General features: G+C 45.0%; 1 protein-coding gene and 1 long non-coding RNA gene across 10 annotated transcripts in view; one reads left to right on the top strand and one right to left on the bottom strand.

Annotated features, from left to right (window-relative positions):
• The window catches only part of LOC105488738 (tripartite motif containing 66), a 67,472-nt gene that overhangs the window by 29,525 nt on the left and 13,393 nt on the right, over positions 1 to 24,554 (bottom strand). For 4 of the 9 annotated variants that reach the window (XM_011753100.2, XM_011753110.2, XM_024795015.2 and 1 more), the window contains 7 exons: positions 9,533 to 9,636; positions 7,457 to 7,604; positions 6,141 to 6,273; positions 5,696 to 5,812; positions 4,189 to 4,303; positions 3,497 to 3,643; positions 801 to 918 (listed from right to left, as the gene is read on the bottom strand). In XM_011753100.2, coding sequence (XP_011751402.2) covers positions 801 to 918; positions 3,497 to 3,643; positions 4,189 to 4,303; positions 5,696 to 5,812; positions 6,141 to 6,273; positions 7,457 to 7,604; positions 9,533 to 9,636 — 882 coding nt within the window. The other 5 variants (XM_011753111.3, XM_011753108.2, XM_011753112.2 and 2 more) reach the window with 5 other exon arrangements.
• LOC139357515 (uncharacterized) lies at positions 17,096 to 18,825 on the top strand. The gene is made up of 3 exons (XR_011610857.1): positions 17,096 to 17,254; positions 17,802 to 17,886; positions 18,697 to 18,825. It is a non-coding gene; the product is annotated as an uncharacterized lncRNA (long non-coding RNA).

The following is a 24,554-nucleotide window of genomic DNA, read 5'->3' as shown; positions in this document are numbered from 1 at the left end:
CCTTAAGGAAAATGTGTTTTATTCACCATTGGTTCTTTGGTACTCAGCCTGGGGCCTAAACAAGAGTAGGTGCCTATCAAAGGTCTGCTGAGTTAAATCAAAGGAAAGAGGGAAGAAAAGAAATAAACCTACATATCATTTGTCACTTTGCCAAGTTCAACAAATTTTCAATAAGATTAACAGCCTCAAATGAAGGCAGCAGCTGGCCATCAGTTTAACAAACTCGTTAGGCTGTCAACACAGGCACAACTTCAAGCTGCCTACATTCTGCCTAAAGACTGAATGCCAGCAAATGTTTGCAGCAGGGAAGAAAAATGCACAAGGCCATGAATTATCTGCTTATATCTCAACTCAAAAGGATATGTCTGTGTAACACAAACATGCACACGCAATTTCACTGTTGCTGAGATACCCCTGCTTGTGCCCACACATGTATACCTTTGTGTGACCACAGAGACACACATTCATCTGTACTGCCATACAGCATTCTAGAGAGCAGGGTGACTGTCTTGTCTCCTTCTCAGCAATAAAACCAAGGTAACAGGACATTTACACAGAACGGTAAACTCAGATTTCAACTGGTCCTGATACAAAGTCCTATATTGCCACTGTTATTTAAATTCCTCATTTTCTCCTCTTCCCCCTCAGAAAAAAAAAAAGAAAAAAAGTTTGCTGAATGATTCCAAGACCACTGGCAGTCCCAGGGAGTGCTTTTCTTAGGCATATGCTGACCAGTAAGGTAAGTAATTAGGTCAAAGCCCAAAGGGTGGGTAGGCCTGGGTGGGTGGGTCCAAGCTCACCAAGAGAAGCTAGCTGCTTGGTCCAGAAGTTAGGCTCCCAGGTGAATCTGATACTCCAAGGGGAGCCAGGATCTGTGTTACAACTTGTCTCCAGCAATCGCTGCATCTGAAACACAATCTGACAACAGCACCAAAGGTCATTTATTTGGGCATCTTGCACCTAAATGACAACTCCCCTTCCCTTACTCTTTGGACAAGCTGAAAGGATCAAAGTCATGGCTGTTTAACCTCTGGTGATCCTCCATATTCTCATTCTCTTGCACCTTAGCACCTGCCCATCCTCCCAGCTGATCCCTTTCCTCTTATCAAGACTTCTGGAACCTACAGTCTTTTATTTTATTTTATTGAGACCGAGTCTCACCCTGTTGCCCAGGCTGGAGTGCAGTGGCATGATCTCAGCTCACTGCAAGCTTCGCCTCCCAGGTTCACTCCATTCTCCAGCCTCAGCCTCCTGAGTTGCTGGGACTACAGGCGCTCACCACCACACCCAGCTAATTTTTTGTATTTTGTTTAGTAGAGACGGGGTTTCACCGTGTTAGCCAGGATCGTCTCAATCTCCTGACCTCGTGATCGGCCTGCCTCAGCCTCCCAAAATGCTGGAATTACAGGTGTGAGCCACTGCACCCGGCCTGGAACCCCTACATTCTTATCTTTTCAGGCCTCAAGTGATTTGTCATTCTCACTCATGACATCGACTGGTGCTCCATTCATTCTACCATCACCTCAATTTAAGAGCCTAGTGGGGGCAGGCATTTTCTGAGCTCCCCATTGCTGTACTTCCATTTGCAGGTAAAACACCCTTCTGTCCTACACAATAGCCCTCTTCCTCTCCCATCACTTTCATCTATTTCTCATCACTAACTCTCCCATTTATCCAGGGCTTTGGCAAGTGTCCAACTTACCCTGCCATCCTCTGGTTAACTAATGTCCCAACTAACATCTTAGCCTCTTATTTCGTTGATCTCTTGCATGGCAACCACCTTGTTTTCAGTTTAGTCACCATACCTAGACCCTATTAATCATTTACAACCATTCTACCTATGAGACCTTTAAACTCCAACAACCCACTCTGGTCATAACAAGTTCATGCTCTTTCAGAGTATGTTCTTCAACCTCTCCAAGCCCTGCTCCTTCAGTCCACAGGACTCCCCAGTTTCCTGTCATTTACAGTAATGATATCACTAGTGTCCTAATTCCCTCCCCATCACCAACTCCTACTCTTAGGTAATCCAGTCATACCAAAGCCATGTTACCTGGGGCCACTTCAGTGATTATTAATTTCAGCAGCACCCCTCAGCCCTTTCTCTTGTCACTTCTTGTCATCTTTCTCTTCCACTGCACTCAATGACCATTTAAAATCTTCACTTTGGTGCTACTTACCAATGTTTTAACCCTCTTATTATCACCTCCTATTTCACAGAGAAAAAAAAGACACCATAAAGGATAAATTACCCCAAACTTGTATCCCTTCTACCCTCAAACTTAACTACAGCATTGTCCCCTTCCTGTCCTCCCATCTCAGAAGGGACTGCCCTTGTGTTTAAGGTCAACCAGTTCACTCTATATCCTTCCTCCTGCTTTCTCAGTGTACTTACCCCACCACACACCCCTCCTCTCTATCTTCAACCTCTTCTACCACATACATGTGTGCAAATGTTTTCCAAGCTTAAAAAATGTTTCCCCCAACTCACTGTCTTCTCAGGCTATGTTTTTATTTTTCTTCTTTTCATTTCTGTCTCTACTTCCTCACCACCCATCCTCAGTCTCCTCATTCTAGCTTTTGACCCTTCTACTTTGCTGGAGCTTCTTTCAGAAGATAGCCTGATTCCCAGATCTCGAGGCTGCTCTTCACTATTCATCTTCTTTCACCCATGCAGCATTGCCAAACGGGTCACTTAAAATTGGAAACTGTTCGTTTCTGTGTACCACACTCTGTTTTGCTTCCAACCTCTGACTAGTGCGTCTCACTCTCCTCCACTCATCATCTTCTTCTGTCTATGCTGAAAACGATGGTGTTCCCTGGGTTCCCAACTTTCTCTCTTCTTGCTCCACACACTCTTGCAAGGTGATACCACTGATTTCCTGGTGACTCCTACATCTCCTTCTCCAAAACCAACTTTTCTTCTGACTTCCACACCCATATATTAGAACAGCTTTTTAATGGTAGGTAGCTTGGAGTTGGTTTTGGATGCACTATAGGCACCTTAGGCTCGAAGTATTCAAATATAAACTCCATCAACTTCTCTCAAAATTCTTGCTCCCTCTCCTGGGTGCTGCCGTCCTCTCAAGCCTAATACTTCAACCTTATCTCCAACTCCTTTTCTTTCAGACCCCCACGTAAACCCCAGTAACTTTCTATGAGATGCCTAGCACACTACTCATGTCCAGGGTAATGTCTGAACCAGTGACCTATGACAAAAAGCTACAGACTTTCCCAACTGAGCTACCATTGGGAGGGCAGGACCATTTCAGCACCTGTGTCCTCTTTGCACTATGGGATTTGGTGAAAGATGGTGTTTACTTACTAACCCAAAAGCAGTGATTGAATTTGAAGGATGGATGGAGCTGCTATTTTATTCCTCCTTCCATCCTAAAAAGAAAAGGCACTTCCAAGGACCACCTCATTGCCCCTGTGACAAAGGGGATGCTCTGATAAGCTTCAAGAACAGGCTGAGGAGTTGGGAGATTCCTCTTACCAGCTCTTTGCTGAAAAGAAAAGGGACACTGGTTTTGCTGCAGACAGCCCAGTTGATGAAATTCTGCACATGCTCAAACTGACGGTTGAGAACCATGATGCTCTGTAACTGCTGTTCCAGCTTCCGCTTTCTCTCATTAGTAATCCCCTGGGTACAGAGAGAAGACAGTTATTGGACTGTAATCCACCTGCTTGGGAAGTCTGGTGGCCTGTGTATGTCACTGATGGAATCAGATGAGACTACCCCTCTGAGAGGACAGTAGGGCAGAGTGTTGTCATGGGATGCTGGCTGATAGAAAAGGGGAGGGGGAGTTGGTGGGAGATTTTATGGTGCACATATGGACTGGGTAATAAATGAAAGAGGAAATGAATAAATGTCTATATCTCTTGGACATAGATTAGCGAAGAAGGTAGTTTGTTTCATGACTTTCTCTTCCAAGATTATAACCCTGTGCAATTAAGGATGGAAGCTGCCTAAGAGACAGAGCATCAAAGATCAGCTTGACCTGATTTTCTAGCCCTTCATGAGCCACCCTCCCAAAATTAGGCTGACATTTTAAAATACAGGGAGCAGGAGAGAGCTATGGAAGCTGCATATCTGAATTACAGCCTAGGCTTCCCTCGGTCCTGGGACTAGCTTGATCTGTGGATGGTTTCTGAACCCATCCATCTGATCCATCTGTCTATACATACCTCTAATTCCTCTATTAGCCCATTGGCCTGTTTGTTCAGCTCATTCATCAGAACCATCTTGGCCATTTTGATCTGGTTTTCCACCTTCCTATGCTGATGCTTCACTTCAAAAATCCTGTAAACACAATGGGACAAGCCATGGTAAGCTTTCCTCATGGACTATATGAAGACTAAGAGACAGCAAACATAAGAAGCAACTTGGAGGCTGCCTACTGAGATCAGGGCCTAGCAGACACCAAATACAAAAAAAAAAGAGCCTTCCTCCACCACCCCACCTTTTGTACACCTGAGCCCCACTTGATCAAAGTTCAGTTTGGTTTTCTCTAGGTAAACCTCAAGTCTACACCCAGGTCAACCCAGTAGCCCCCAGTTGACACAGCACTAGAGGTAGGGCCAAAAGAGAAAGTATGGGAATGATTTATTGTAATTTGTTGTCTTTAAAAGGAGGATGCTCCAATAAATGTCACCATGAGGCAAAAATACGCAAAAAGCAGACTAGTGGTTTCTGAGGGCTGGGAGGTGTTGGGGGAATGGAGAGTGACTAATAATATTTACACTATTGGCATAATAACATATTAGATAATAAACAATAATAAACATTATATAATTATATAATAAATAATAAACATATTATATAATATTTATTATAAACATATAATAATGTTTATATTAATGTGGCTTCTTTTTGGGGGGATGAAAATGTTTTAAAAGTAGACAGTAATTATGTATGGTTGCACAATTCTGTGAATATACTAAAGGCCACTGAATTATACATTTAAAAAGAATAATTTTATGATATGTACATTATATCTCAGTAAAGCTATTTTTAAAAATTTAAAAAGCATGGGCTTTGAAGTCACCACAGACCCAGCGTCTAAACCCAGCACAGTCACTGGCTAGTTGTGTGATCTCAGATAAGTTACCTAACCTCTATGAACCTCAGTCTCCTCATCAGTAAAATGGAGATAATCCCTGACTGAAAGAATGGCAAGAACTGAATAAAATAATGCATACATGATACCCAATGCAGTGCCTGCCACATGAGGTGCTCTCAGCACCTACCACTTCCTCTTCCTATGTAAAATACCAATGATTTCATGTGATTTGTAGATGAATAGAGAACACACAGGGAAAGGGGTGATAAAGCGCAGATTGCCCCTGGTTTGTTCCACCCTCATAATAAGCAGCACTCTCGTCCCTAGTGTCTGCTTGGTACCCTTGTTCTCAAGCACCGACTTCTGGCTAGTTCATAACATGTATGCTTTGACCCAGACTCACTCTGATCATCCTGACCTAGCTTGGTCTCAGTTACCAAGTGATGACTTAATGATCCCTCCTTGGCCCTGAGACCTCTAAGGCCAAGACATATGCCTTCAAGGACATATGCCCACATCTGCTTAACCACAGTTCCTCTTCACAGGCACTACATCTGATAGCCTGTTGTCAGAATCCCGGGTGTGGAGGAACACAGCATTTCCAGCACCGGCAAGGCACTAGCCTGTGCTACCTGTCCTCAATTTGCTTTGCAGATGTCTGTAGACTGGATTTCTTATGTGCCACCTGTGTAGTCACACTTTCCAGAAGCATCCTCTGGTTTTGCAAAACTTCTTCAACATGTCTGCACCTGGGGGATGAGGCAAAGAAAAAGCTGAGAAGGGCTGAGTCCTACTTTGAGCATGCCAACTAAGCGGCAATCTCCACAGGGGATTGTCTCAGCCAGACCCATGGAGGCTGTGATGACTTCTAGTGAAAGTCTAAGGCACCACAGGCTCTTGGCCCATTAGGCCTTTTCCAGGGAAGTACCACAACAGGAGCAGGGAAAACTTCAGCCCAGGGGCTGTAGGTTGGCTTGGGCAGGGAGAAGATTTTGATGCATGGGGAGCCCCAGAGCTCTTGAAAGTAAGAAATCCAGAGCCCTCCCCAGCCCATTTCAGGCAATCTGTCAGCCCCACCTGTGTTCTTTGTGTTCCACCATCAGGCAGCTATGGCAAGTGAGCATATCACATGTCTCGCAGAATAGCTTGAGTACTTCCTGTGTGTGTAGAGGACAATACAAGGTGAAGTCTCCGGGACCACTATTCACTCCTGCCAGAGAAGACAGAGAAAGTGGGCTTCTCTTGCTCAGTTAGACAGACCTCTCAGTTTAAGATTTGCTGCACAGCCCTCCGCCTTCAGAGGACACTGCAGAAACACAGAGCTTGGGAGAAGTGGTACAAACAGGAGATGACTCTCCAGGGGCAAAAGGAGGATTTTGGGCTTAGCTTGGCTGGATTTGCCCAGTTGTCCAGAAATAGCACACCATCAAGCCTGAGCATCCCACTACCTGCCACAGGCTGAGGAAGGCACTTGCTACTACTGCACATAGATCTCCTGCAAAATAATGAATCCTTCACAATTAACCTCAACCTGTTCATTAATCAGGATTCTGTTTTTAACAGAGCTGAAACCAGCTACCCAGCCTTGCCAGGCTCCAGGCTAGATCTCATGGATCATGAACTCTGGTTCCTGTGGATTTGACAGATGTAGAACCCCTTTCACAATTCAAGGGCCTTGAGAAAAGACTTTCAAGAAGAGTGTCATTTAAAACAGATGGTGGCTGGGCACAGTGGCTCACGCCTGTAATGCCAGCACTTTGGGAGGCCAAGGTGGGCGGATCACCTGAGGTCAGGGGTTCAAGACCAGGCTGGCCAACATGGCAAAACCCCATCTCTACTAAAAATACAAACATTAGCTGGGCGTGGTGGCGCATGCCTGTAATCCCAGCTACTCGGGAGGCTGAAGCAGGAGAATTACTTGAACCCAAGAAGTGGAGGTTGCAGTGAGCCGAGATCGTGCCACTGCACCCCAGCCTGGGTGACAGAATGAGACTCCATCTCAAAAAAAATAAAAATAAAATAAAACAGATGGTGCTGGATAGACAAACGAATAAGCCCTGATCCAGACTAAGTTAATCAAGTAAATAAATTAGAAGGGTGGCATGATTGCTCTAGAGGTGAAAGGCAGGGAGCTCAGCTAGCTTCCACAATAATCCAACACCTTCCTCCCTATACCATTTCATCCATACTCATCCACCCCACCCCCCACAGGGAGGGACAGGAGTGAGTCACCCCTTTGACTCTGAAGGAGACTTCCTTTGGGAAAGGCTCTGAGACTGTCCCTACCTTCTCCCCCAGCAAGGAAACAAGATCGAAGAGCTATTCTCCAGGGATCTTAGGGTTCAGCTCTGCTTTAGGGCACAGGAGTGGGCGAGGAGAGGTGGAATTGGTACCTAGAGATCCCTTCTGGGCCCGAGGAAAGAACGGGCCCCCAGAGACAGGGCTGTGTCGGTGTTCCTCTGTGCAAGAGCTGCATAGCCAGCGATTGCAGTAGGTGCAGAGGATATGTGCTGCCCTCTTCTCCTTGCACTCGGAGCAGTTCTGGAAGCAGAGAGTTCTGGAGTTACTGACATGATCCTCATTTGGGTCTGCCTCCACAAGTGGCAAGTACTCTAAAGACAGGGGTCCTGCAGGCCTATTCCTCCACTATTTTGGAGTGTAGTCTGTTTTGCAGAGCTGTCTGGGAGTAACATGCCGGGGCTTGTGAAAGGAAGCATCCTTTGTGACCAAAAGAACAGTGGCTACGTCAGGCATGGTGGCTCACACCTGTAACCCCAGCACTTTGGCAGGCCAAGGCAGGAGGATTGCTTGAGCCCAGGAGTTTCAGACCAGCTTGGGCAACATAGTGAGACCCCATCTCTACAAAAAGTACAAAAATTAGCCAGGAGTGGTGGCACATGCCTGTAGTCCCAGCTACTAGGGAGACTGAGGTGGGAAGATCGCTTGAGCTCAGGAGGTCAAGACTGCAGTGAGCCAAGATCATACCACTACACTCCAGCCTGGGCAACAGAGGAAGACCCTGCCTCAGAAAAGGAGGAGAAGGAAGAAGGAGAAGGAGAAGGAAGAAGGAAAAGGAGCAGGAGGAGGAGGAAGAGTAGGAGGAGGAAGAGTAGGAGGAGGGGAAGGAGGAGAAAGAAGAGGAGGAAGGAAAGGAGGGAAGGAAGGAGGGAGGGAGGGAGGAGGAGGAGCAGCAGCAGCAGCTGTCTCAGGGGCTGTTCACACAAGTCCTGTGCTGAAGCTAAGGATACCTAGATGCATAAGCCAAGGATCTGACCTCACGCTATCCATAGCACACAGGATGGTACGCATTAACTGAGTAATGCTGTAATAAAAAGGATGCAACATATGCAAAGGAAGCAAAGGAAGCCTTCCAGGAACTCATTCTAGGAGTGGCTAGGAAAAGTTTTACAAAAAGGAAACATTAGAGCTGGATACTGAATGACAAGTAGGTTCACCAGGCAGACAAGGGAGGAAAATTTAGAGGGCAAGCACTGGCAAAAGCAGGAAATTCAGAGAGGAGTGCTTCAGAGAGGAGAAGGCCCACATATGGGATTACACAGCAAGATGGTCAAATGCAGCCAAGAAAGGGCAAGTACAGACCAGCGTTCAGACTTGCGCTCCCACACCTGGGTTCTGCCTGATCTGAGGGTATCTAGGCCTCTCCCAGTCCAAATGTTCATTCATTTGGTAAGCAAATATCTTGCCAGGGCCGATATAAAACATCAAGAGAAGGGGAGATTTGGAAAAGTTGGCCTATCTGTGCCTGAATCACAGAGGCCACCAAACTGATGTGAATTCTGAAAGTTTTACTAATTAAACTATGAATTCCTTGAAGGTAGAGTATATGGGTCTATCTCCCTAATATCCAGCACAGGGCCTGGCACATGTGAGACATTCAACACAAATCAGTCACAGGAACAAGTAAGTAAATTAGTAAATTAGCAATTTACTAATTTAGATGACAAGGATACCCTAGTGGAAAGAGGAACAGAAGGGCTGCCAGCCAGTAAGTGATAAAAAATTTAAGAAATTCAGGAAAAAGGCGATAGTTGGTAAATACAGGCAAGATTAATAAACCCATTTAATCTAGGCTGGTATATGAATTTCAACTCAGGATAATAAAAAAATAAAACAAAAGCCCAGTACTGGTATTTTTCAGTAAGAGCTGTAAGAGAGAAAAAAATAATTATATATATAGTAAGCAACTCTTAATATACCTTAACTTACACTCACCTTCTGCTAAAGGGATTGATACTAAAAAAAGTCAGTAATTTTCACTTAATAGAAACCCCCTCATTGTTTTCCCCAACTCATGCATTTTTATTTTCTTCTAGATGGATGGATGGATGATTAGGAAAACTGAAAGAGAAGTAACAAATCATATAGAGTGATAGACAGACAGACTTATGGACAGGGGCCTCACAGATTTCAGAAACAGATCAGCTGCTTCTTTCCTTGCCCTGACTTACCCTGGCCATCTTGGGTTGCTCAGTAGGAACACACTGCAGAAAAAAATGTTCAGTTACATCCCTGGTAAGATATACTTGTTCACACCCAGGACAGAAGATGAGCTCTGTGCAAGAAAGAAAGATAGCAGAGTCAGAGCAACATGGCTGATTATACCTAAGGCCTGGACATGGGGCTTTCTAATACACAACACCAAGATACGTGGCAATACCCATGTCTGCCAAAATGAACTACATTTGATGCCATAGCCTGCATTTACTATGTGGGTACCCTGAACATCACCATCCCATTGGGGCCTTCCCTACAGACCAACTGGTCTCCTCACATTCTTGTCTTTACCTGGTCCTACCTTCCTCCCCACCCCATAAGCCATGCTACTACAGGCCCAGCCCTGCTTTGGTTCTGACAATCAGGTGCCTTCTTGCTGCTCCCATTCCTCATTCCACATCCCTGAGAGCACAGCTCCCATCACTAGCCAAGATCCAGGGAGTCAGTTTAGTTAGAGGCACAGCTCCAGGTCATTACAGTTACCACATAGCAGGATGATTTGGAAGATCTCAAAGCTACAGCTTCCAGAAGGCATTAGTCAGAGAAAGGCAAGCCCTCTCTGCCTGCTCATCTAGGAGGTATTTTTCTCTTGACAGCATATACCAGTCAGTCTGCCTCTGAGGCTCAGAGGTCTTTTGGAGGGCTCTCTCCCCATAGTCCATGTTGGATGCAACATATATATGTATATTTTACCTATGAACAGCTTGACCTACAATCTCTCCCCAGAGAAATATATCCATCTCTAACACATTCTGGACCTTATGGGCTTCTGGACCATAAAAGCAGCAAAAGACTCCCACCCTGGAGACCACAGTGATTCTGCTGGCCCACCCCAAGAGCAGTCAACCTACTGAGAACAATAAAATGAGCCTCTGGAGTAGGGCAAGGTACCTGTGTCCAGGGATGAGGGTGATCTGGAAAGGGGTTGGCTATGGCAGTGAATGCAGCAGTCCCGCTACAATCTCCTCTGTCTCATCTCTTCAAAATATGGAAGATGGATATAATGGCAGCTGCTCCAGACTTATAGTCAGACAAATGTAAGCCCAAATACCAGGTTTACCAGCCAATGACCTTGGGCAAAACAATCTCACTTAATTGCTCTGTGCCCCACTTTCTTCATATGTAAAATAGGCAAAATAAGAGTTGCTGTGCAGATTAAATTAGATAAAACTTCAGAAATCACATGGTCCTACATGAATGTTGACTTTGGAGTCAAAAGATTCCTCATATCCTATTCACAGTAATGCAATAAACTCAATTATCAACTCTCTGGTGATGAAAGTTAGTTTGACTGGTAGATTCAAAAAATGGCCACAAATTCTTCCCTTCCCTGCATCCATACCCTTGAAATCCTACCATCAAAAGGTAAGACTCTCCATGAGCTTCAAGTCAGTGATGAGTTTTTAATTTTTAAAAGAGGTAGGACCCTTCACCCTTTGAATCTAAGCTCACCTTGTGACTTTCTTTGGCCAACAGAATGCAGCAAAAGTGACAAGTTCTCCAAGCCTAGGCCTCAGTGGCCTTATATAATTCTGCTCTTGTTCTTAGAACTCTAAGACTGCCATGTGAAAAATCTAACCTGGCATTGAGATTGCTGGAAGATGAGAGAGCATGCAGAGAGAGATCTCAGTTGTCTCAGGCATCCCACCTGAGGCCATCATAGACTAGCTAGCCCCAGCTAACACACTAGCTGAACATAGACGCAAGAGTGAACACAGTCATAATTATTTAAGCCCAGGCCAAACCAGAAGAATTACCCAGAGAATCCCAGCCCAAACAGCCAAACTGTAGAATCATAAACTAAATAAAGTTTAGTTATTTTAACTACCAAGTTTAGAGGTGGCTTGTTATGCAGTAAAAGCTAATTGATACATCCCGGGAAAATCAAAATCCACAAAATCATGAAAAATAATAGTTTAATACTCCCTCACCCCACCAAAAAAAAAAAAAAAAAAAAGGAAGAAAGAAAAACTTTCTGAGTCTTTGCAGAGCCATGAGTGTTAATGACAGGATTGCATCTGGAATGTCCTGCATATTCTCCCGCCTGTCAAGAACAAAGGCCAGAGGTGGAGAAGGATGCTCTCCACAGGTGACATCATCCAGGGGAATAAGGCTACTGTCCCTCCCTTCCACTTGGTTCACCCTGGGGAGGCCTCCTCCTCTACGCCCAGGACAGAAATGCTGCTCTAATCATTGAAAACAACATCCACAAGACTTCCCTGGTACCAGATGCCCAAACATCAGTCACTGTAACATGGCCTCATGAGCAGAATGAAAAAAGAGAAAGAACTTAATAGGTCAAAGAAGGCCTCATCACACATCCTCTGCTCCCTTGGCCTTAAAGCCAAAGTCCTCAGCTTGGCATTCAATGCCCTTTGCAAATTAACCTTACCTCTCTCTAATCTCATCTTCAGCTTTGCCTGCCATACACCCTGTGTTTTTGCCATGCCCAATATCTCTGCTATTTCTTGAATACACCAAACTTTTGCCTGACTCTGTGTCTGTGAAAAATGCTGTTTCCTCTTCCTGAAATACTCTTTCTTGCCCCTCTCCTTTTCAGATAAACTCCTATTCATCTTTTCATACCTGTTCAAATGTTCCACCTTTGAGAAGCAGGGTTAATTTCCCCCAGGATTAGTTAATTAGTCCCTCTTCTGGGTTCCCACAGCACCCTGAACATCCTTCTAGTACAACAAATATCACATTGCCTTTCAAATACCTGTTCATATGTCTGTATACAAAAATAAACCACAGTTGGTATTAAAGGATATTACCTGGTTTTTAGCAGATTGAATTATAGAGTAAGTCCTCACTTAACATCACTGATAGGTTCTTGGAAACGTCAACTTTAAGCATGATGACGTAAAATGAAACTGTTTTTTTTTTTCATCAATGTTATAACAAAAGGATGTTTACTTAAGGACCTGCTGTACATTGTTTTGCTTAAAATCACAGTTTCTAAGAATCTAGCCGATGATGGTAAATGAGGACTACATTTCCTTTTTTTTTTTTTTCTTTTTTCTTTTTTTTTTTTTTTTCTTTTTTTTTGAGATGCAGTTTCGCTCTGTCACCCAGGGTGGACTGCAGTGGCACAATCTCGGCTCACTGCAACCTCTGCCTCCTGGGTTCAAGCAATTATCTTACTTTCTACACCATTAAAATGAGGGGAATAGGAATGTAGGGAAGTACAAATTATCCAACCCATTTACTCTGCCTACAGCAGCCAGGCGTTTTTTTCTCCTGGAAGCCAGACCCGGTGGCTCACACCTGTAATCCCAACACTTTGGGATGCCAAGACAGGAGGATCATCTGAGGTCAGGAGTTTGAGACCAGCTTGGCCAATATAGCAAAACCCAGTCTCTACTAAAAACACAAAAATTAGCCAGGCGTGGTGGGGAGCACCCTGTAATCCCAGCCTCGGGAGGCCAAGGCAGGACAATTGCTTGAAGCGAGGAGGCGGAGCTTGCAGTGAGCCATGATTGCGCCACTGCACTCCAGCCTGGGTGACAGAGTGAGACTCTGCCTCAAAAAAAAAAAAAAAATTAAAAATTAAAAAAGAAATTAAAGAAAAAGAAATATTATCCTGGGCAAGATGGGAAGGAACAGAGAGCCAAATAGCACCCTGGCTATCATCCTTGTCAGAAAGTCAGGGAACAAGCTTGTAGTTGAAAGAAAGCCTGGATTTAAGAGATTAGCCCTCCAAGAGGGGCTGTGCAGCAAAGAGCAGAGATGGAGAATCATCATAGTGGTGCAGGCACTGTCCCAGGGAGGCTGCGGGCCCCAGAGTGGACCCAAAGGACATGCGCTCTCTTTGTGTCACAACACCTTTGTCCGCAAATTCTTCTCTTCCCTCAGAAGGTCCCTAACCCCATCAAGCTGTGTCAACCTTGACTTTTTATTTTTTTTAAAGAGATTCTCCATCTTTCAATGAAGATATCAAAGTAAAGTTTTACTTTAGACAATTGGCATATATCAACTCTTAGAGCTGTGTATAACCAAACACCTACTTAACAATATTTAATATTAATTTAGTTATAAATACATATTTAAATCACATTGTACATAAAATATTATTTAGATATCATGCTTTTTTCCATTTTATTTGGTTAATTATTATTCAAACGACAGCCCTACTCTTGTATTTCACATACAAGAACACTGATTCTGAGAAATATAGAGACAGGGCCCCAAGTCCACATGATTATCCCCCATGAGATGTGGGGCTTCTGTCTCCAGAATCAGGAAGTCACAGACACCAGAGGTGCTCCTGAGAACTTAGGAGCCTAGGAGAGCAGCTCTGAAAGTGGAGGACATTTAGTCCATCTGTCACAAGTACAAACACTTCTGGTCCTTGAGAGGTGTGGGACACATTTTCATCTGTACACCACCACTCTCTGAACCAGGCACTTTACATGTGTAAAAAATTCCCCAGGTGAAAACAATGTACAACCAAGTTTGAGACACAGCACCTACGAGAGAGCACCCCCTTCCCCTGTGGCTGAGCCTGATAGCTGTCTCCTATATCATGCAACTGAGAAAGGCATGCTCACCCAGCTGCACCCATTAACTTGTCATTTACCTAATGTAAATGACGAGTTTTAATAATAGGTACAGCACACCAACATGGCACATGTATACATATGTAACAAACCTGCACGGTACCCTAGAACTTAAAGTATAATAATAATAATAATAAAAAGAGACTAAGAAGTTAAGAAAGACTCTGAATTCAGCTGTGATGTAGTTCCCCTCTGGCAGAGAATAGGGCAGATTCCCAACAGACAGGTAGTGACCTGATACTCCTGTACCTGGGGATTGGCACTGAGTTGGGAGCCAGACTCCCAGCTCAACTGCAGGACCCATAAGCAGACCTAGAGTGCAGCCTGAGGTTTGGCACTACAAGGACTGCTGCTGGGACCTAGAACATGCACTGAGCGTATATATCAACTCTTAGAGCTGTGTATAACCAAACATCTACTTAACAATATTTAATATTAATTTAGTTATAAATACATATTTAAATCACATTGTACATAAAATATTATTTAGATATCATGCTTTTTTCCATTTTATTTGGTTAATTATTATTCAAACGACAGCCCTACTCTTGTATTTCACATACAAGAACACTGATTCTGAGAAATATAGAGACAGGGCCCCAAGTCCACATGATTATCCCCCATGAGATGTGGGGCTTCTGTCTCCAGAATCAGGAAGTCACAGACACCAGAGGTGCTCCTTAGTGAGGCAGCAAGGAAGTTGGGCCCACACTGGGTAGTCTACCTTTCAGACATGAACAGCAGGGCCAAGGCAACATGGACACCAGGGAGGTAGGGGAGGAGAGAAATCCCAAAGAGGTCTCAGAAAGCTGGTATCGGGTCAGCTTAGGTCACCAAGCGAGAACACATACGTCACACAAGCCTGAGACCAATGCTAAGCAATCCTCTGAGCGTTAGGAAGCCCTTCATTCCACAGCTCTTGCCCAGGGCTCCAGGCAACTAGAAGCTGGGGTCCAAGCTCTGATCCCAACAGAGCAATAGCATCCACTGGAGGAGCCTGATGCTCCTCTGCTAGTTCCAACCTGTAGACCCAAAGCTGGACAGAGCTTCACTGTTCATCCAGGCAATTGCCCACCACACAGATGATGACATGGAGGCCCAAAGACAGGGAGGAGCTTAGCTAAAATCACATGGCCCTTGTATAACATAGGTGATACTGTGAACCACTAAGCAGTCCCTAATTACCTCTGTAGCCACAGGTAAGATTCTCTACCTCCCTATGCCTCTGTCAGACGCTAAGCAATGAGAAAAAACACTCTAGTTGTATCCTCTGGCAGGCTGGACATCCTCACTAACAGTTCTGCCCTCCCACCCCTGGGCAGCACCAGTCTACTTAGCACCAGCTAAGGCCCCCACCACACAGCCCCTGAAGGCGTCCTCCAACCCACCACTCAGAGCAGCACCACCTTCAAGAAACATGTTGCACCCCATCCCCAAATACCCAGTCCCTGCTAGAAAGACAAATTTTTATCCAAGTTACCCCTAAAGTGACTGCTGCTTCTGCCCCAGCTGCCAGCAGGCTTACCGGTGGCCCTGATGCCGTGATTAGAGCAACACCTGGGATAGAAGTCAGAGGAGCGACAGGTGAGACCACCACAGGTCCAGAGGATGGTGCTTACCAAGCGCCCAGGAACACCCACCCTGCATGCTGTAGCCAGCCGGGCTGCAAGGCCTAAGCCTCCGGGAATGGATACTGGATAGGGTAAGGGGAGCAGCCTGGATCCTCTCCTTTCTCTGACGCATCCTCAGCCGGGGCTGCATTTCTCTAGCTCACCTGAGATACTCCTGCAGGAAAGAGCTTGGTTGACTCCTCCTGTTTCTGTTTATCTTGAAGGCTCTGCAGCAATTTTCCCAAACTGAACAGCAAGAGGGAGACCTCAAAGAGGCGACTCTTTTCCTAGCTGCATCTCCTTCCTAATCCTCTGGGTGCCTTGGAATAGAAGCTCAGAAGGAAGAAAACGACATTTTCAACTTTCAGGAACTAGCTCTGTCGCTCTCTGCACAGCTCGGGAGACAGCACTCTCAGCCTTTTAGGACTCCATCCAAAAATCCTTCAGCCCTCCATGTTCCCCAAAATGACAGTGCTCATGTGTGGCTGGAACCTGCCCCGATCCGGCAGCTCATTTAAATAGAGCTCATCACAACAACAGTGTTGGTGGAGAAGTGAGTAGCTGCAGGGCCCTGGGGACCCCCTGTTTATACGTAGGAAGAATGATGCAATCTGGGTATCAAAATAGCAATCCAGAATGGAATAACAGGCTCACGCAGCAGCGGTGCCTGCACAGCCAGAGCTCAAGTTGACACACTCTGTCAGCCTCACACTGCTGCAGCACGCAGATGCCAGGCACACACTCTCACCGCATCATTTTAAAAAACAGCAGGAGCCCAAGATATCCCTCCATGCCCCCGGCACTGAAGGAGGGTGTGGGGGGGCCTTCCACAGACATTGAAATCTGTCTCCTACATACTCACCTGCTCCTGCCACTTCACCTGAAGTCCTTATCCTGTGACGTCACAGTCAGTTGCCATAGTGACCAATTGTCCGTCACAAGCAGAGGATTAGGACTTCGGATGGAGAAGACACACATTTATGATGCAAAAAGGTCGTGGGGGTTCTCCCTTGGCAGCTAACTCTACCCACCAGGAAGATCCAGTCACACACAAGCAGAGAGGAAAAAAGGGAAGGATGAACAGGGTTGACTGGAGGAGACATTAGGATGGGGCAAGGCTACAAGTACAGCACAATTTCAAAAGCACAGAGCAACCAGATGAGGGGGAGTGGCAGGGATATGCTTGGAAAGACTGGCAGGAGAGTAAGCTCCTGAAGGAAACTGAATGCTAAGCTCAGGAGCTTGACCTTCATCCTAAAATAAAAGGCAGCCCAAAAAGCTTCTGGAGAGTGACTGAGCTGGGCTTTATGATTATCTTGATGGACTGGACACAGGGAGGTCAGGGTAGTTGAGCATTAATGGGACCCTAAATGAGGGTAGAAATGGAAAAAAGCAACAGAAGACTCATTTCAAAGAGAACTGACAGGACATAAGCAAATTAGGATGTTGGGGCTAGTGGTAGTGTGTGAAGAACAAAGAGTCAAGTGGAGGGCTGTCATGAACAGAGGTAGGTAACAGGAGGAAGAGAGCAGTGGCCAAATCCCATGTTATCTATGCCTTCCTTTCTCTGGCATCCTTGCCCTCTTAAGATCAGGCTTCATTCTGCCTTGCCTGGACCAGTGATGCCCAAATCTGGAGAGCTTGTTAGAAATTCTGAATCTACCAAACCCAAATCTTTTGTGTGTGGATGTGGGACTGGGAATCTGTATTTTTAGCAAGCATCACAAACAATTCTTAGGCATTCAGACCAGCACTGGTTCAAAGCCCAGCAATCAGGAACCAATGGCCTGGACAACTGCAGTAGTACAGCAGGTCTTCCTGTATCCAGTCCTATCTCCTCCAGTCGTTCTTCTCACTGGGCCAGTATGAATTAGTTTTTTTCTTGTTTGTTTGTCTTTGGTTTTTTTTGTTTATTTTGAGACAGCGTTTCATTCTGCCACTCGGGCTGGAGTGTGGTGGCATGATTATGGCTCACTGCAGCCTCAGCCTCCCAAGCAGCTGGGACTACAGGTGTGCACCCAGCTAATTTATTTTTCATTTTCTATTTTTTGTAGAGACAGGGCCTTACTCTGTTGCCCAGGCTGGTTTTGAACTCCTGACCTCAAGAGATCCTCCCCTCTTGGCCTCCTCAAGTGCTAAGTATCCATTTTAAACTGCAAGCAACTGGAAGCCTTTGGGTAGCTAGAAGTGCAGTCCCGGAGTCAGAGGGAGTGATCAGGGTCAAAGCTAGAGCATAACCACAGTGGCAATAAGTGAAGTGAGGTCAGGAAAAATATCACTATTGGAAAGAATAGGGAATAAGCTGAGGTCAGGCAGGTATCCAGGGACTGTGAGGAAGAGCCAGACAGCCAATCTGAGCCAAGAGTCAGAATCTGGCTATGAAAGCCAGGTGACTGGCTGGGGCTGGAGATGGATGCATGATCCATAGCCTTCAGAGCCCATGCTCCTAGGAACCACCTGGCTGTGAAACAGGCTTTCTGTGCCAAGAAAGTACCCACAGTATAATGCAAAAAGTACAGGTAGGATGAAGTCTGGGCTCATTTCATTTGATAGACCCTCACTGACCCAGGTAGCACCTCTGTCTATTTTCATCCCAAATCTTAGTCAGTGCAAAAACTGATGCACTGACATGCTCCATGCTAAGCCACTGATCCCTTTTCCAGCTGGGCCTGGAGAGAGAGACAGAGTTGGGGAACCAAGGGCAGCATCCTATTCTGGGTCTGTAGTTTCTACTGGCCCTCAAGTCCAGGAAAGCCCTGGACTGTCAGGCAAGGGAGTTGGGTTTTTTTCCTGGCTCTGCAAGTGACCGATCATGTGGTTTTCAGCAGGATCCTAGCCCTTCCTGGACTCCTGATGCTTCATCTATGCAGTGAGGGGTTGGAGTTTAAGGGCCTTCTCTGCCTCCTGGCCTCCACAGCACTCAACCTTAACTGCTCCCCCTTAAATCAGAAAGTTCCAGCAGACAAGAGGCCCCTCGAAGATCTCATCCATCCATCACAGCCATCTCGAGCTCCCTCCCTCAGCAAATCTGTTCCCTCAGCAAATCTAGTTCCAAGCAGCACTGGCAGCAGCAAGCACCTCCCCCAAAACGCAGCCTGCCTCCTTTCCATTACTGGGGGAATTGCTCTCCCAGTAATGGGTCCTGTTCTGGAGTGCCAGTGCTACTCCCAGGGCCCTAGAGAGCTAATTAAGGTAAGGAAACTGTTCATGAACTAAAAAGCCACTCCACTGATAGGGCTCCGGGCTTCAGCTTCTATACCTGCTGCACACCCAGCTCAGTAGACTGCCCTCCACCTGGGAGACTTGAGTCACTGCCCACAACAGACCTCAAAAGGCTGGACACACTGCAGCACCTGGAATGAGCAAAGAATAGTCACCCACCTCCCAGGCTCCTATAGCTGAGATCTCACCCCCTGCCTCCCATTCCCACCCAAGACCATCAGAGCCCCTCCAGCTGAGCTGCTCATTAAAATAAGCATCATTTCCCTCTCTGACTCTAAGGTTGTAGCATCTTGCATCAGTTCCCTCTCTTTGGATATTCCTAAAGTCCCAAGGCCTGTCCAACGAGGGACCGTGATTGCTCCTCCTTTCAGCATTAGTAGTGTTTGGGGGATGCTGTCACCCTTCACTAGCTTCAAGAAGCATGGGGCTATAGTAGTAATTTGGTGTTGTTAAATCTCATTAGGTCTAGCCCTGAAAGCCAGAAAGGGCCTAGGATTGCCCAGTCTATTAGTGCTAGAGTCCAGGTGAGCTCTAGGGTCTGTGACTTCCAGCTACATCCCCAACTTTGAAAATGGGAAAAATAAGATACTAAACAAGTAGATTCTGGAATCTGCATCTCAGTATCAAAGTCTTCCAGCCATGATTTGTCTTTTAATTGATTTGAAGAGAAAAAATAAGTACTGTTCCTTTTCCTCGCATGGGGAAGGAAATATCCAATTAATTCCCTCTTCCCTTTCCTAAAATGACAAATAAAACCACAGCAACCCTGAGAACCCTGAAGACAGAGCCAGCATATGGTAAGAGTTAGTTTCAGGGATGTTAGCTCCCTTCAGAGCTTACTATATTTACTTAAAGTATCATTTTGGTACTCAATGGCCAACTTTCCAGATAGAATTTGACCTGGGACCATTTTTAATTAGCCACAAAAGCAAATAGCCCCAAGTAGATATTCTCATTGACTGAGAAAATCCAATTTCAATAGCTGGCATTTCTGTACCCAGCCATCGCACTGCATGGCTAAGCCACTGTATTCTCACCACACTCCTAACTTTGCTCTGGTCTCCATCATTAGCTTTTGAAGATCTTGCCCAGCTGGTCTCCTCAGTGCCTGAGAGGTGATGCAGACCCATTTTTCTAGTTGCTGGGGAGAATCTCAACTCAGCTGTGGCTGTATTAATTAAAGATTTGCGCTTGATCCAGCAATTCAAATACTGAGTATACAGTAGTCCCCCCTTATTCATGGAGGGTACATTCCAAGATGCCTGAAACAGTGAAACAGTACCAAACCCTATATATACAATATTTTTCCTGTGCATACATAGCTATGATAAAGTTTAATTTGTAAATTAGGCAAAGTAAGAGATTAACAATAACTAATAATAAAATAGAACAATTATAAGAATATACTGTAATAAAAGCAACATGAATGCAGCCTCTGTGCTCGCTCGCTCTCTCTCTGTCTTCCCCCCTCCACCCCCCACAAAATCTCTTAATATTTTCAGGCCGTGAGTAACTAAAAACTTGAAAAGCAAAACCTTGGATGCAGGGGGACTACTGTATTTCCAAAGAAAATGAAATCAGCATGTCAGAGACATACCTGCACTCCCATGTTCATAGCTGTATTATTCACAATAGCTAGGACAGGGAATCAACCTGTGTCTACTGATGAATGGATAAAGAAAATGTGAGAGATATATATACACACTATACTATTCAACCAGTAAAAAAAAAGAAGAGGAAAACCTGTCATTTGTGACAACATGGTTGTATCTACAGCACATTGTAAGTGAAATAAGCCAGGCACAGAAAGACAAATACTGTATAAGCTCACTCATGTGGAATCTAAAAAAACTGATCTCATAAAAGTGGACAGTATAAAAGCAGCTACCAGGGTCTAGAGTCGTTGGCAGGGGGCAAGGGTAGTTAGGGAGATGTTGGTCAAAGGATACAAAAATCCAAGTTAGATAGCAGGAATAAGTTCAAGAGATTAATTGTACTGCATGATAAGTGTGGTTAATAATATATTGTATGCTTGAAAGATGCCAGGAGAATGGATGTAAAGTGTTCTCACCACCAAAATGATAATTATGTGAGTTGATGTGTATGTTAACTGGCTAGATTTAGTCATTCTGCAATGTATTTATACTTCAAAACATCATGTTGTACACTGTAAATACATAGTTTTACATGTCAGTTAAAAACTTTTTTAATTAAAAAATATTTATATTTGCTGGCTCAGGCTGCAGAGTTTGTTCTTTCTTCAAAGATTCTCCATGGAATCTCCTCATCAGTTTGGTATTCTAACTGAGTGTGGACTCTCCCCCTGAGCAAAGTGCCACGATGTTGATCACAAGCTTTGAAGACAGGTGAACCTGAATTTGACCTTACCAGGCAGTAGTTGTTAATAAATATCCCAAGTAGTTGTCTATAAGTATCCCATCCCCATATTTTTCATCTATAAAATGGGAGTACTAATACCCCCTTTATAAGGCTGCTATGGAGTTTACAAAAGATAATGCCTCTACAGTGTCTGCCAACCAGTTAAGTGCTTGATAAATGTGTTTTGTACCTCCCACTTGAAGAACAAAAAGGGACTGTATCACAAGTGAAAAAAGCCTTCTACCCAGGCTTTATTAATTAAGTCATTTATTCAATAAATATTCACTTAAGACCTCCTCTCCTGCATCATGTTCTGTGTTGGGTTGCAGGGTTACAGACCTGAAAGGCACCATCTGGATGAATAGGAAGATGCCTACCTCATGCTATCCCCAGTTCCAAGCCCCAGAGCAGGAGTACAGGCCTGGGGAGGAACTAGAGCCAAAAACCAGATCGACAGACCCTGAGCCCAGGCACAGCCCTTCTTCCATTCAACATAGCAACTGCTCGGCTCTGCCCAGGAAGCAGGAGAAACAGGTTTACAGAAATGAACTCGGCCCCATGCAGTGTGGCTCCATCCGGTTGGAGGCATTGAAGCTAGGAAACTGTTTATTCCTCAGCCTCTATCCGCCTCCCCTGCCATCCCTCTACCGGCTCCCACATTTTACTTTAAAAAAAAAAAAAAAAAAAATACAGATTTCTGCCCAGATTCACAGAAAGAGGATAAACTTTCCGGAAAGCCCGTGTTCCTACTCTGCTGGACAAAGTGACTTTACTAAAAACTCTCTCCAAACATGGCTTCTCAAACTACAGACCAGAAATCTAAGTTCAGGTATTGGGTATTTCACTAGGCTAGCCAGAGATAGGTGACAGCTCTGCCTTTCATCAGACAGCTGATTTGGGAGCCATTCTTTTGATCCTTCAGAAAATATTCAGTGGGCAACTGATATCTGCCAGTCCTAGTACATGGAGAACTTACCAGAGTTATTGATCCTTTACTTGAACTTTAAACAATCTGCTCCTCACTGTATTATTATCACCTGTTTATCTGGCTGTCATTCATAGACTATGAGCTCCTTGAAGTCAAGGGCTCTGTCTTTTCTTTTTTTTTTTTATTTTTATTTATTTTTTTTTTTTTTGAGACGGAGTCTCGCTGCGTCGCCCAGGCTGGAGTGCAGTGGCCGGATCTCAGCTCACTGCAAGCTCCGCCTCCTGGGTTCAAGCCATTCTCCTGCCTCAGCCTCCCGCGTAGCTGGGACTACAGGCGCCCGCCACCACGCCCGGCTAATTTTTTGTATTTTTTAGTAGACACGGGGTTTCACTGGGTTAGCCAGGATGGTCTCGATCTCCTGACCTCATGATCCGCCCGTCTCGGCCTCCCAAAGTGCTGGGATTACAGGCTTGAGCCACCGCGCCCGGCGGGCTCTGTCTTTTCATCTCTGTACCCTAAATGCCATACAGCCTGGCACATAGTAGTCAATAAATATCCATGAGGGAGAGACAGACATACAAACCAACAAATACCACACCACATAGGGTCCTCTTAATAGTTCCAAGTAATAAAGAGGAAGTTAGGCCAGACGCGGTGGCTCACACCTGTAATCCCAGCACTTTGGGAGGCCGAGGTGGGCAGATCATTAATCAGGAGATCGAGATCATCCTGGCTAACACGGTGAAACCCTGTCTCTACTAAAAATACAAAAAAAATTAGCCAGGTGTGGTGGCGGGCGCCTGTAGTCCCAGCTACTCGGGAGGCTGAGGCAGGAGAAAGGCATGAACCCGGGAGGCAGAGCTTGCAGTGAGCCAAGATCTCACCACTGCACTCCAGCCTGGATAACAGAGCAAGACTCCGTCTCAAAAAAATAAAAAAAGAGGAAGTTTATTCAACTTTTTACCCATAAATGCAAATGTGGAAGGTAACCATGGCCTAGCAAGACCATCAGACCTACTAAAGAATATAAGAAGCCAGACACAGTGGCTCACTCCTGTAATCCCCGCACTTGGGGAGGCTGAGGTGGGCGGATCACCAGAGGTCAGGAGTTCCAGACCAGCCTGGCCAATATGGCGAAATCCCGTCTTTACTAAAAATAAAAAAAATTAGCCGGGCATGGTGGTTGGCACCTGTAATTCTAGCTACTCGGGAGGCTGAGGGAGGAGAATTGCTCGAACCCGGGAGGCGGAGGTTCCAGTGAGCCAAGATCACGCCATTGCACTCCAATCTGGGCAACAAGAGCAAAACTCCGCCTCCAAAAAAAAAAAAAAAAAAAGAAAGGAATATAAGATGCCACATAGTACACATATTATATGAGAAACTGCCTCTCTGGTTCCAAATTAAGCATGTTTCCATCTAACAGGCTTTTTTCCCCTATTTACATCTTCTTAAGTTCTAATAACAGCATTTTTTTTTAACATTTCTTACTTTCTATAAATGAGGCATAGTACAGAAGGCTTTATGTATATGTCCTCATATAATCTTCACAACAGTCCTATGAGTTAGTAACTATCACCATTAACCTCATTTTACAGGCAAAAAAAAAAACCTCTTGGTTTTTACACAACTAGTAATGGCAGGCAGATCAGGAATGACACTCAGATGGCCAAATATACTGACACCAAAGCTTTTGGTTTTTATTCTTCATTGCAATTAGAATAACTCGGCAACAAATATTATGATCCAGGTAGCTGTCATATATATAAAGAGAGACAGATGGAGTCTCACTCTGTCGCCCAGGCTGGAGTGTAGTGGCGCGATTTCAGCTCACTGCAACCTCCACTTCCTGGGTTCAAGTGGTTCTCCTGCCTGAGCCTCCCGAGTAGCTAGTGTCTGCCACCACTGGCACCTGCCATCAAACTCAGCAACTTTTTTTTTGTATTTTTAGTAGAGACAGGGTTTCGCCATGTTAGCCAGGCTGGTCTTGAACTCCTGACCTCAGGTGATCCACCTGCCTTGGCCTCTCAAAGTGCTGGGATTACAGGCGTGAGCCACCACAGCACCCAGCCTATATATATTAATTTAATGTTCTCCTTTTAGAGTCACACAGCCTTGACACATGCATAATTCGTTCACGTTAAAAACCTTAAGTGAGATCAAAGACCTGAACTTAAGAGCTAAAACTATAAAACTCCTAGAAGAAAACAAAGGGGAAAATATTTGTGACATTGGATTTGGCAATGATTTCTTGAATGTGACACCAAAAGCACAGACAACA

This window comes from Macaca nemestrina, chromosome 12 (assembly GCF_043159975.1).
Source record: "Macaca nemestrina isolate mMacNem1 chromosome 12, mMacNem.hap1, whole genome shotgun sequence".
Taxonomy (NCBI): Eukaryota; Metazoa; Chordata; class Mammalia; order Primates; family Cercopithecidae; genus Macaca; species Macaca nemestrina.
The sequence above is the reverse complement of the archived record's forward strand: the minus strand, read 5'-3'. Positions and strand labels throughout refer to the sequence as shown.